The 12338-nt window shown below is 43.4% G+C and overlaps 1 protein-coding gene across 3 annotated transcripts in view; it reads left to right on the forward strand.

The window, feature by feature from the left end:
* The window catches only part of mprip (myosin phosphatase Rho interacting protein), a 42951-nt gene that overhangs the window by 23725 nt on the left and 6888 nt on the right, over window positions 1-12338 (forward strand). For 2 of the 3 annotated variants that reach the window (XM_069707436.1, XM_069707435.1), the window contains exons 10-16: window positions 2571-2627; window positions 3054-3122; window positions 3214-3303; window positions 3958-4067; window positions 4719-5280; window positions 5902-6039; window positions 7835-10420. In XM_069707436.1, coding sequence (XP_069563537.1) covers window positions 2571-2627; window positions 3054-3122; window positions 3214-3303; window positions 3958-4067; window positions 4719-5280; window positions 5902-6039; window positions 7835-10420 — 3612 coding nt within the window. The remainder of the gene's footprint in view (window positions 1-2570; window positions 2628-3053; window positions 3123-3213; window positions 3304-3957; window positions 4068-4718; window positions 5281-5901; window positions 6040-7834; window positions 10421-12338) is intronic. The other variant, XM_069707437.1, reaches the window with a different exon arrangement.

The following is a 12338-nucleotide window of genomic DNA, read 5'->3' on the forward strand; positions in this document are numbered from 1 at the left end:
TTTGAGGCGGCGAATTTAAGTTCAATTCCCCACTTAAATTCTCAACTCCTGAGATAAAATATCTGATTCTTGAGCTCGTTCAACGGCCGTCTGTTTTTACCAGCCTCTCGTCTGTTTGTGGTTTGCTGCAGCACACGTAGCGTACAGCTAACAACAACTGGCTGTTACTGGAAAAGGGCTAAAAGAGGCTTTAAAGCTCCGTAAGCTGCAGTGTTGGATGATCACTCGCTCAGGGGTGCAGGTTATGTAACTTATTTCTGCAACACATGTGGGTAAAGTTTATTATTGACATTTGAAACCAACATTACAAACATCTCTTGTCCTCTACTAAAAGCTGAGCTGTGCTGCTGCTGGAAATGATGATACAGTAATGAATCCAGTTAAATCAACTGATGAATAAGTAAACACGTTGATTTTCTGTTCGGATTGTTTAGACGTTATAACACTGGAATATGGAAAGGTCAGTGTGTTCGAGTGTGTCTGCGCTCTCCCAGACAAAGCCTCTCGTGTTCTGCTAAGTCGTAGGATCCCAGGCTGCTGCTGAGTGGAGCGAGGTCGCCGGGTTGTTGTTGGGCCCCGAGATTCAGTTAAGTAACACAGTTAGGAGAATTAAACATTGTGAAAGGGTTCGGTGGACGTCACCCAGCAGCATGCCTCTGGGTCTTTATGGCAGCTTGCTTAGGATTTTGCAGATTGACGGTGCAAAGTGGAGCATTATGATGCTGACAAAACACGTATTTATTGCAACATGGTGAGTTTCAGCAGGAGACAAAAAACGTGTTTAATTTGCCCGTCAGTGTTTCTTTAAAGTGATGCAAACCAGCTCTGACCTTAGAGACGCCTTGATATCGGTGTGTGATTTATGTCCAATTATTTCTACTGTTTCTTCGGCCTGGGTGTGGTGGTGTGAGGGTGTGGTGGTGTGAGGGTGTGGTTGTTGTAGGCCAAGCATCCATGCTGCAGGGGGCAGCGCAGCCCCCTCCTCTCCCTCTCCTCTCCAGGTTATACTTTTCATTCTGCTCCTTCTGATGTTGCCCGCTGCGTGTATTCATTGCACCCACTCTGTGTGTGTGTGTGTGTGTGTGTGTGTGTGTGTGTGTGTGTGTGTGTGTGTGTGTGTGTGTGTGTGTGTGTGTGTGTGTGTGTGTGTGTGTGAGATCCTCTGTCACAACTTCCCACTGCTTCCTGTGGTCACTATTCACGCGTGCGTGTGGAATCACAGCAGACTACAACAATACAGACCTTTTTCCCAGCAGACACCTGGACTTGTCACTCGGGCGTATTAATGACGGCTGTATTCCACTTCGGTGGAGTTCCTGCTTTAAGTCCCTATCATGACATTTAAATGGAGCTGAGCCATCATTATTACACTTGATCTGTCTCTATGGCGACAAGTGAAACCGTGCGCTGTGAAAACAGCCTGTTGAGCACTTGGGTTGTGTGAGTATCTCAGTCCAGCATCACTGCTGGCAGAAGTTGCCCCGTCCAGCGGCCCACATTTCCACAATCTTACATCCTGGACCTGTAATTGGTGCGATCCGTTGGTCGGGTCAACTTCTACCCTCAGCTGACTGACTGAGCTCGTGTCTTTGCTGCTTTTCCTTTTTAAACGGCGACAGTATGATCTTGAACTGAATTGGACACTTTGTCAGTGTCATTTAGAAGATGCACATGTACTTGATCTTGTTTTCTTTGAAGCACGAGGTAAGTGGTGTTAATCTGATGCTGCAACACTTTCAAAAAGAAAAATCTAATATTCTTTTATAAAGGGGCTGGAAAAGATAGTTATAAGTAGTGCGATTCCTTATTTTGCAATTATTAAATGTGTTTCCTGATCAATGATTGAACATTACATTTAGTATTTACACAGAGTGAGCGTAATAACAGCTAACAGTTAGCTCAGGGTTTAGCCGGTTAGCCTGTTAGCATCAGCATGTGAGCAAAGTGAACCTGTTAGCTTGTTTAAACTGTGGTTTCCTTCTCACAGTGAATAAATCCTCACGTTTAAACAACGCTGCTGACAGCCGGTGGTTTACCTTTCTGCTGCCAACTGTTGACTGGAAGCTTCAAAGTTACTGCAACTACGTCAACACTTCCGGCCTGGGAGTTTCAAAATAGAAGCACCAGTGAATTTGCTTTGATTCATTTCATTCAAACAGGATTTTATTGAATTGTTATATTACAACTGAACTTTATTTAACTTTAATATAACAGTTGTTTAACTTTATTACAACAGTGCTTTGTTAAACTAACGGGTAGAAGACTGCTACATTGACCTCTCACCTCTTTAAGTGGTATTTCCTAAATAAAGCTTTTTTTTGTCAGTATTGCTTTAAGAAACAGAAAAGTTGTTTATAGCAATAATGCTGATGAAAAAAGAATCTCAATATTGAATCGCAGTACTTGTAGGATCGGCAAAATAAAATTGCAACACGTATCGAATGTGATCTTAACAAACAAAGCACGTCGTTCCAGCCATAGTTTTTATTTACTGAAGTCATCTTGCCTGTTCTGTTATTTTCATTTCAAACAAATGATTATTAAAAATATCTTCTTTTTATTTTCTATAGCCGGATCTGCTGAACTTCAAGAAAGGTTGGATGGTGAAGCTGGACGAGCAAGGACAGGTACTTAATGAAGTGGAAACCTGCTCTAGTGGATTTTATTATCCAATTAAGAAAACATGAAAAGAGCAACCGAAAAACTGCCACTCAGCAGATTTCATGTCCGAGTCTTCACAAAAGGTAGTCAAAGCCAGTTCAAACAGCATCTGAACTGTCCACCTAAAGCACTCATGAATGTCTGTAGCCTTCTATGGCCTTTACAGAGCTGTGGTCACACTTTGATCTTCCATCGTCAATGGACTTAAAAGACGAGGGCGGAGCCCGAAGGCTTTAAAATGCACCTTTATACGTTACACAGGGAGGAAAACTGCAGCAGCTGCCATGTAGGGCAGGTTTTTGTTGACCACCTGCACATTCGATGCGTGAGGACTACTTCGTTCCTCCGACTTTACGCAACTGTCTTTGAACTCGTCTTTCTACTTTAACTAGTGGAAGAAGTACTGGTTCGTGTTGACGGATCACAGTCTGAGATACTACAAGGATTCGATCGCAGAGGAGGTGGGTTTATTCCATTCACGCTGACGCTTATTTCCACTTGTTCTCTTCTTATAAACACAACTCGTTGATGTTCCCGTGTCTCCTCCCTCAGGCCTCCGACCTGGACGGTGAGATCGATCTGTCCACCTGCTACAACGTAACTGAATACCAGGCTCAGCGCAACTACGGCTTTCAGATTCATGTAAGAAGCCTTTCCTTACTCGTAGGGACAAATGTTTTGTCTTCCTCCCACGTAACCTGAACCTTCCTACTGAAGTAAAGGCCTTCATACGTTATACCTTATAGTCCTGGAATCAGTACTTCATCTGTGAAAATGTCATTTTAACAATTGTTGCCATTTAGTCAGACAAGCAACAGTACGGTGTGTTTGGCTGCAGATTGTGTTGAGTTTGATTACGTGACACGTGAAGGTGTGTAGAGGTTTTGCTCTCCATGGCACGCATTAAAATTTGGTAAACACAGTTTTAGTTGCTCCGACAGACGACTACAGTTGTGAAATCATTTTATATTATGAAATCAACATCTGTTTCAGATCTCTTGCTGTTCAATCCAGTGATATAAATACCTCGCATACATCCTTGTATACATTTCCATATAGCAGTCCTGCTCATGAATTTGCAGCTTTGCCTACAATGACCTCAAACACTCGAAGCTTTCAAAGAACATGGCAAAATTATGACATCACATCAGCATCTGTGTATTGATGTCGCCCAACACTAACCTCAACGAATACACCATGTTGAAGATACTTCTCGTATTTCAGCGCATCGCATGGAAGTGTTTCTGTTCTTTCTGGACACTCGGTGTGTAATTCTTGTTGCTTGTCCGTGTTCAGACCCAGGAAGGCGTTCACACTCTGTCGGCCATGACAGCAGGCATACGGAGGAACTGGATCCAAGCGGTGATGAAGAACGTCAGACCCTCCACTGCTCCTGACGTGGCCAGGTCAGTAGCAGCCACTAACGGCTGCACCACAACCGCCTCATTCGGGGGCGGGGGTGTGGTGATGTTTGCCAAACCAGGGTGGACCTGTGACGTACACACGGGCACGTGCACTGTTAAGCTGTGGCTCGTTTCTGAGGTTGTGTAACCACCGAGAGGCACGAAGAATAGTCAATAATGTAGTCTAGATATTTTATTCGCTTTAATTTACTCGTTTCAACAACATAATCATGCTATTTTCAACCGTTGTTACTTTTTTGATTTGTCACAACATGCTCCTGAAAATATTTCACAATAAAAGTCTTGTTAGAAAATAAAGGGTTTCTGTCTAGTGACATGCTTGGTGGCTTTTAATTTGAAATGGATACAGGAAGTGTCGAGTTTGTATTAACACGTTAACAGGATAAACAGTCGCGGGTGAAAACGAGGCTTCGAGCTGACGTCTTGAATCCATCCATACATCTTAAATGTAAGATGACAACTTTGAGAATTTCAGTTGTTTTTATTGGCTCTCTTTATGACGTACACTTTAGAGATGAGATCTCTGAGCACTTTAAAACATGTAAATGAATTTCAAAAGAAAGTAAATGTGGTGAGGTGTCGCTCCAGCAGCACGACACTTACTGTACTGACCTGTCATTTTCCCTCCCTCAGCTCGACTGAGGATCACGGCTCCTTCTCTCCTTTGGAGGCTCTGGTTCGACCAGACGTCACTCAGGACTCTCCCTCCTCCGAGGCCTCGTCTGCGGAGCGAGAATCCGCCACGGGCGTCGTGAAGAGCAGAGCGCGTGAACGCAGACGAGAGGGCCGCTCCAAGACCTTCGACTGGGCGGGGTTCAGGCCCATCGCCCAGGCTCTGGCCCAGCAACGGGCCCAGGAGGCCGAGAGCGTCCAGTCCGACATGGGAGAGCTCGAGCGCAGTCGGAGGAGAGAAGAGAGGCGGAAGAGGTACGAGTCCGTGACGAGCTCAGAGCCCGCGTCCGCTAACGACGGAGGGACGACGGACTACGAGAGCGGAGAAGGAGGCGGACACACGGAGGCGTTAGGCCCCTCGTCGCTGGAGAAACACCAGATGGTGGAGGAGGTGATAGAAGAACACTGGCGACAGGTTGAGACGACGCCCCTGCGGGAGGAGAGGAGGGTTCCTCTGCCCACCGCGGTGCCGGCCAGAGACACCACAGAGCTGGAGCAGCTGCTGGACAATTACAAGCAAGGGGTGCGGTTACCTCTTGTATTCAGTGGATGGGTTGTTGTATTCAGTCAAATTCAAATCTAGTGAAGTGTATCAACACTTAATGGGTATATTTTTAATGTTCAGAATAAAAGCAATTTTTTTTTTTACATTTTCTTGTAACTTTTAAAATTTCATCAAATTTAAAGGAGCGCCACAGGTCTCTGAAGTTGAAGAGAGGCGTGATCAAGCCTTCTGGGGCGTTTTAGAAATGACTATGATGCTGTACACAGTAACATTGGTCATCATGATGGTCGCTAATTTCCTTTGTTAATTCATATTGTATATATTAACAATTGTATACACAGTTGATCAGTCTAAACCTGAAGGGATATTCAGACAAAGGAGAGCAGCAAATCTGCACAATACAGAAGTTTGAAAAAAAATCTGTCTTTTAAAATCCGTTGAAGTGGTTGCTGATTATGTTTTTGTTTCTGTTAATCAGGCAATTGTTTCAGCTTCCATCATATGAAATGTCTTTTTTTTGTTGTTGCTACATTTCCTTCATCATGACCATACCTGCAGTTGGTGTCTTTAAATGTGGGTAATTATTCATATGATTTAGAAGGAAATCAACATGTTATTTTTGTACACGTGCTCCTGCAGATCGAGGACCTGAAGTCCCAGCTGGAGAGCTGTCACCAGCAGCTACTGGACTCAAACAAGAACAAGCAGGAGCTGGAGCTCCAGCTGAGGACGGCTCTGGTGAGAGAGCACGACGTCCGGACGGGTTACGTCTCCCCGGTGAGTTTTCATTGTACCGTGTTACTCTGCTGTAACGGGGACGTGAATTGCAAGACTTCATTCTCAACTGAGCAGAACTGGGTTTTTTTTTTCCATTTTAATTTTGTAACATTCTTTGCATGTCATATTTTTATTGTAAGAAAACATCAAACAAACTGACATCGAAGCAACAAAATGGCCACAGATTTGTGCCTTTGCATGAGTCCATTGCATGTGAAAAACATTGAGATCCTTGTTACTACATTGGCTTCTACTAGTTGATCTCCTCTCTCTCTGTTTTAGGTCTGTACTTTATCTGAACTCATGCTAGCAGTTATGTCAGTACTGTGTTCATTATGGACCGAAAAAACTGCAGTTTTGTGGTGACTGGTGATTTGAAGAGGTTTATGTCACTCTTAACTGCAAAAGAGAAAGAAAAAAAAAAAAGGTCAATTAATTAAACTGCTAGGAATTATCATGCAAGTTAATTTGAAAATGAAATTTGAAATAGAAAAAACAACAGAATCTCAGTATAATGGTGATTTTGCACTTTGAATTTTTGCCTTCTCACAAGATCAATACCAAATAAATTGGAAATTGACAAGCTAAACGTTTCAATGGAAAACCAGTGAAAAATATAAATTTTCCTTTAGTTCATTTTCCGCTCTTACATTTCCATTTTGACATCGTTTGCTGATCATGTGATTCCTTGCCTTTTTATTTATGTACATTACAGATTTACAAGTAGATAATGGATAAGTGCAATTTGCATTTGACGTTGAAATCATTAGAAAAAGACTTTTCATTTTGTCTGATGTTTTAGATTTGGCTTCGCTTTTCACAAAAGCCATTTTAGATGTCAAATTTTGCTTCCTACATGTTATTTGATTATACTGTGATTCTTTAAAATAGTTCATCATTTTGTCCCTCAGGTTAAACTAGAGTGATATTGTCCTGTAGTCTCCGGAATAGTAGCTTTACTTGTTGAAATATTTTGCTCGACTTGGAATAATAATAACCTCTCGGCTTGTATTCTAATTATTTGCATGGACGTCAGATTCTCATCTTCTATTAACTTCTATACCGACCATCCATTTGTTGTTCTGTTAACGACTATTGTTTATAGCTATGTCATGACATAAGTATATGATGATGGATGACGTTCTGTGCTTGTGTGTCAATGTATGGAAATAATTTGTCCCTAGATGAATTTAAGGTAGAAGCCCCGCTGGGATTATGTATTATGTAGTGTATGCTGAATGCTGTTTTTGTTGCTTTTTGTTTTAGAAAAGAACATATCAGTGACTTGCAATTAGTTTGGAGAAATTACAAAAAAATGTTTGAAGATTTAGACTTTAGTTGAATAATACAATTGACTATCTCCTCCCAGAAAAGACTTGCACTGGTGTAAGTCATGAGCTTGGACCAGCAACCTCAGAAATGTGTGTTTGTCAGACATGGTATGCCCTCTATCCTTGAGTAAACCATCCAGCTGAAACTAATATCGCATCACTTACAACATGAAATAACTTTTAACCATTTAATTTGCATGCTCTTTTGATTAACTAACCCAGGCCATTTAATCTCTTTCCTTTGCTTTTAATTCACGCCATTAAACCGGAGGAATTTTTGAATTTGTTTTGATTCACTGTTCATTTGGATAATTGGAGGTTATTTTGTGGGAATGCTAATTGTAATGTCACTTTTTATTATTAATTGGGAGGGGAAATGATTGGTAATTAACGCTGAGAATAATTAGCTAGCTTTGTGTCTCCCCTGCTGTGTGTTAACCGACTGTCTGGTCCCCTTTTCCAAGCTGGAGCACCCTTTGGGTCTGGAGGCTGATGTGACGCCCCAGACGAAGAGGCCCGAACTGGTTAGTTCTCAAGCGCAGAGTTTAACAAAGAAGTACCAGGAGACCAAAGAGCTCCTGAAGCTGCAAGAGCTGAAAAAGCGCAATATGCAGGCACAACTTGGCCTCTCGCTTTCTCACCTCCCTATGAAGGAACCTTACCTTTCTGAACCCCCAAACACATCCAGCCTGGAAGGCCCTCCCCCTGAACCTGTCCAGAAAACAGTTAGCTTCTTACTCAAGGACAGCACGGAGGCGATTCAAGAACTAGAAGACTTGATAACCGGTGAATCTCTGAGTCTGACGGAGCTGGGGAAAGTATTGAAATTTCATTGTGGTAATCAAGCCACCACAGAGAAACATCAACTTCAGAAGCTGTTGGAGGCCTGGAGATGCCAGCAGGAGATAGAAAATGAGACGATAAAAAAGAGTTTAGCCAGAGCGGGAGAGAGCATCCGCGAATACGAAGCCCGTCTTCTAACCATGGAGGACATCATGGGGAAAGTCCAGAATCAAAGTCTTGAAAGCTTAAAAAGTTCTTACGGTCCGCTGTCCAAACTCGACAACCATTCAGAGACAAATGATCTGACTATCGGGATGGTCTCGCAGAGGGTCGAACTTTTAACAAGTGAAAACGGAGCATTGAAACAAAGATGTCAGGAGATAGTGAACCAGCTGACTGAGGCCGACAGAGAAATAGACCGACTGAAAGCCGAGCTCATCAGCCAGCAAGGCGGCAAACAGCATCATCTTGTCATGGAAGAGCTGACGAGGTTGAAGTCTGAACTGGAGGAAAACCAAGCCAACGCCATAGACAGGGAGTATTACGAGAGGGAGCTGAACGAGAAGTCCTTGAGGCTCCATGAGGCTCTGGTTACCTTGGAGGAGCTCGGTAACACCCTTAAAGACACTGAAAAGAAGCTACAGTTGAAAGAGGCCACGCTGAAAGGTCTGGGCTTCCAGGCAGATTATGAGGATGAGGAGTTACACCCAGAGAAAGAGAAAGCGCAAATGAGAGACCTACTCGAAGCCTCGCAAGCAAAGTTATTTGAGGCCGAGGCAAACCTTAAGTCCACAGAGCAGCGCTGTGCGGAACTAGAAGCAGGAAACTGTAAACTAGTGACACTCAACCAAGAGCTAGAGAAAGTCAGCAGAGAGAAACTAGCAGAAGCGGAAAACGAAATAAGGATGCTACGAGAAAAGTTAGAAATTACGACAGGTAGCGATGAAAAGAATGTGTGCGAGTATGTTGTGGCGGAAGAGAAGCAGGTCGAGAATAAAGAACTGTTAAAGCAAGTTGTAGAAGAGTTTGAGATGAGGTCCGAGGCGATAGATCAGGTTGTAGAGATGTTAGCAAAGGTAGATGTTAATGTGGAGAGAATGCTCGGTGATTTAAACAGCACTTTATTTGGTTCTTTGAAAGAAGAGCCCCATTTCTTGAGTGGAAAAGATGTGACGTTGGTGTTAGAGGGGGAGTTGTGGAGCCAGCTGCTGGCCATCATTAAAGAGAAACCGGAGGACAACTGTGAACGATCAGTGGCAGAACAGATGACGGCGCAGAAGAGCTTGATGCTCTTGATTCGGAGGACGTGTCCACAGGTAGAAGCTGAGGGTGAAGAAGTGACAGATTTACTATCCATGTACCGCTGGCTTGATGATGAAACAAATGCTCTGATTTTTAGACATTTAACAGAAACCTTGAAGGCAAAGTCAACCGGTCTGAAGCAGGTCGCCTCCAGGTTGAAGCTGGACGAAGACGACAAGCTCTTGTCTTTGGCTCTTGCAAGCTCGGGTCTTGGTCAAGAACAGAAACTGTCTTCAGAACATCTGCTTGAATCTCTCAAAGAAGCGTACATGTCTTATGTGATCATCAGGCTCAAGGTCCAGCACGAGAAGGAGCTCGAACGAAATCTGACCGAAGTACAGACGGGTAGCTCGGACTGTCCAAATTGTCCTAAATTGAGAGAAGTAGCCAGAGATCTCCAGTCCAGACTGGCTGACCTTCAGAATCAACACACTGAAGCCTCTTTGAAAACTGCCACAGAGCCACAGACTTTGATCAAGATCGAAGGAGAGCCCATCGATTCGGTGGATGAAAGCATTGAGCTCCACGACATGGTAGCGAGGCAGAGGAAGGAGCTACAAGACGTCAAGGAGAGCTACGAGCGGGAGGTTGAAAAGTTGAGGCAGGAAATCGCCAAAGCCGGCGAGACGCTCCGCCTCCGTTCAGAAGAGAATGTGAAAGAGATGCACTCGCTGACCGACTGCATGGAGAACCTGCAGAAGAAGCACGAGGCAGATCGGAAGAACCTCACGGAGAGGTTCGACCGGGAAATGGAAGAGCTGGGAAGCGTGATGAGTCCGGCGAACCCGGACAGGAACGGGACGGGCGACGAGACGCCGCCGCGTCGCCCCTCGGCCCTGAAGGAGCGCATCCAAGAGCTGGTGACCCAAGTCTCGGTCATGACCGACGAGATGAGGCGACGCGAAGAGCAGGGCGACAAAACCACCCTGCGGCTGAAATACGACAAAGACCTGGAAAACCTGAAGGTGGAAGCGCTCCTTGTCGTTGCCGTCGTCCATCTGTGATGCCTTGTTTTCCTTTTGTGGCATTCCCAGATTCCCGCCTTCCCTCCCCAACCTCTACTCCCCTTCCTAACCTCGCTCGCCTTCCTCTCGCCCTTCGTTCCGTTGAACACTTTTCTTTTGTGTTGCATGAAAACTAACCTCCGTTGGGTCTCTGATCATTGACGCTGCTGTAGGTTGGTACCGAGGAACCCATTTTCTTTAAGTTTCATCACCATCACTTTTACAACTTGGAGTAAAAGACGCGTTGCATTAGCCATGAAAAAGATTCAAGAGAAGTCATCAGCTTCTTTTAAGGCTACAACATCATGAGCCCAATTCTCCTGTGAAATGAGTTCCTCTGTTGGTAGTTCAATGTGCTTACTAATCTAAACCCAGCTTTGGCCTTTTTAAAGTGGAAAGAAAAGTACCGACCCTTGGCAACGCGTTTGAACTTTTCAGTTTCAAGAATTACAAACAAAAAAACGTTTTTATTCAGATCAGTATTGACTGTCATTCATGTCCGATCGCTCTTCCTTCGGCTGTTTCTACTAACAGTTTGATTTTGTTCTCTACTTTCAGTAAATAATAACGATTGATGACAACATTTCAATTCTTTGACAAAGTAATCGGAAACTCTTGTTCTCCTTACGAGCTTTTTCGAGAGCTTCCAGCTGCATCTCGTGGCCGACAGCAGCTGATTGTTAGCTCACTTGTCGTGACATTATCCCGACGTGGTTTCTCAGTAGCTCTCATGAGCCAATAACTCCGTTCACTGATGAAGTGTTGGAAAGAGCTAGAAAGCAGACATTGAACCACTATTCAATGGTTGAAGAATACCCGTCTAGTCATAATAAAGGGTCCTTTTACCCAATTTAATTCCATATTTTCTCACTTACCCCTGATTGTATTTGGTCAAGCAGATCTTTTGGGTTTTACTTGCAGAGCTTTCGCTGTTATAACGGATGTGAAGGGAATTTTATCTGTCAAAGGACAGAACAACGGCATCTAATAGAAAATTCACATGAATGTCTCTTTCCTCTTTCAATCCAAGAAATGGCGCTGTGGAGAGTTAATACCATTTTCTACCTTTGACAAAACGTATTTTCCGGGGAAGCTGCTCCACAATAGCATCATCCGAGGAACGACATGGTGCTGATGATCATTTCAAATGAAATATTTCAGTGCTTTGTGTACCGCAAGTAAAATTCCATTAATCTCAGCAGTTGTTGTGTCAAAACCTCTGCAAATCAAACTTAAAGTACCTGCATGGCCGGACAAAATAGAGGTATATGGAAACATGTTTTTTTGTTTTTGGAGACAACTGACCCTTTAAGCTGTGGTTAGATTGAACAATATATTAATAGTTGTACATTTATAGTGGAATCTGTACATTTATCAGATGAAGCTGGTGTTATTTTTTTTTTATTCTCCTTCTTAACAAATCCCAAGAAAAGACCAAAACCAGCAATTCATTTGACTTCCCTGCATTTAGCCACAAACACTTCTGTTCCAGCCGAAGATCAAAACGTGAGCTACCAATATATGGTATCATGTAGTTAAAAAAAAAACAAATAAAACAGCATGGCGCTGTGTTGTTTTTTTGGCAAACATTCCTCTAACTGGGGGAAATCCTGCATTTGATGGGGACTATTTTCAGCAGTGGATTGATACACGTTTTGGTGCTCGACTGAACATTTACAGCAGTAGGACTGAATCTAAAAAGAGTGTTTATTGTAATGTAGGAACATTTCTAACGGTGTTTGAACGGACCGTGACTTCTGATGCCACAGAGGAGGAAGATGATGATTAGACTTTGGATGCAAACACAATACATGTTTGTTTGGTTTTGCGCTTTTCATGGGATTTGTAAACAACAGAAGAGTTATTCTTTAAAAAGTCT

The sequence above is a fragment of the Brachyistius frenatus genome, unplaced genomic scaffold (assembly GCF_029030835.1).
Source record: "Brachyistius frenatus isolate BFR_SWC_R1_liver_20210118 unplaced genomic scaffold, ASM2903083v1 Contig_69, whole genome shotgun sequence".
Classification (NCBI taxonomy): domain Eukaryota; kingdom Metazoa; phylum Chordata; class Actinopteri; family Embiotocidae; genus Brachyistius; species Brachyistius frenatus.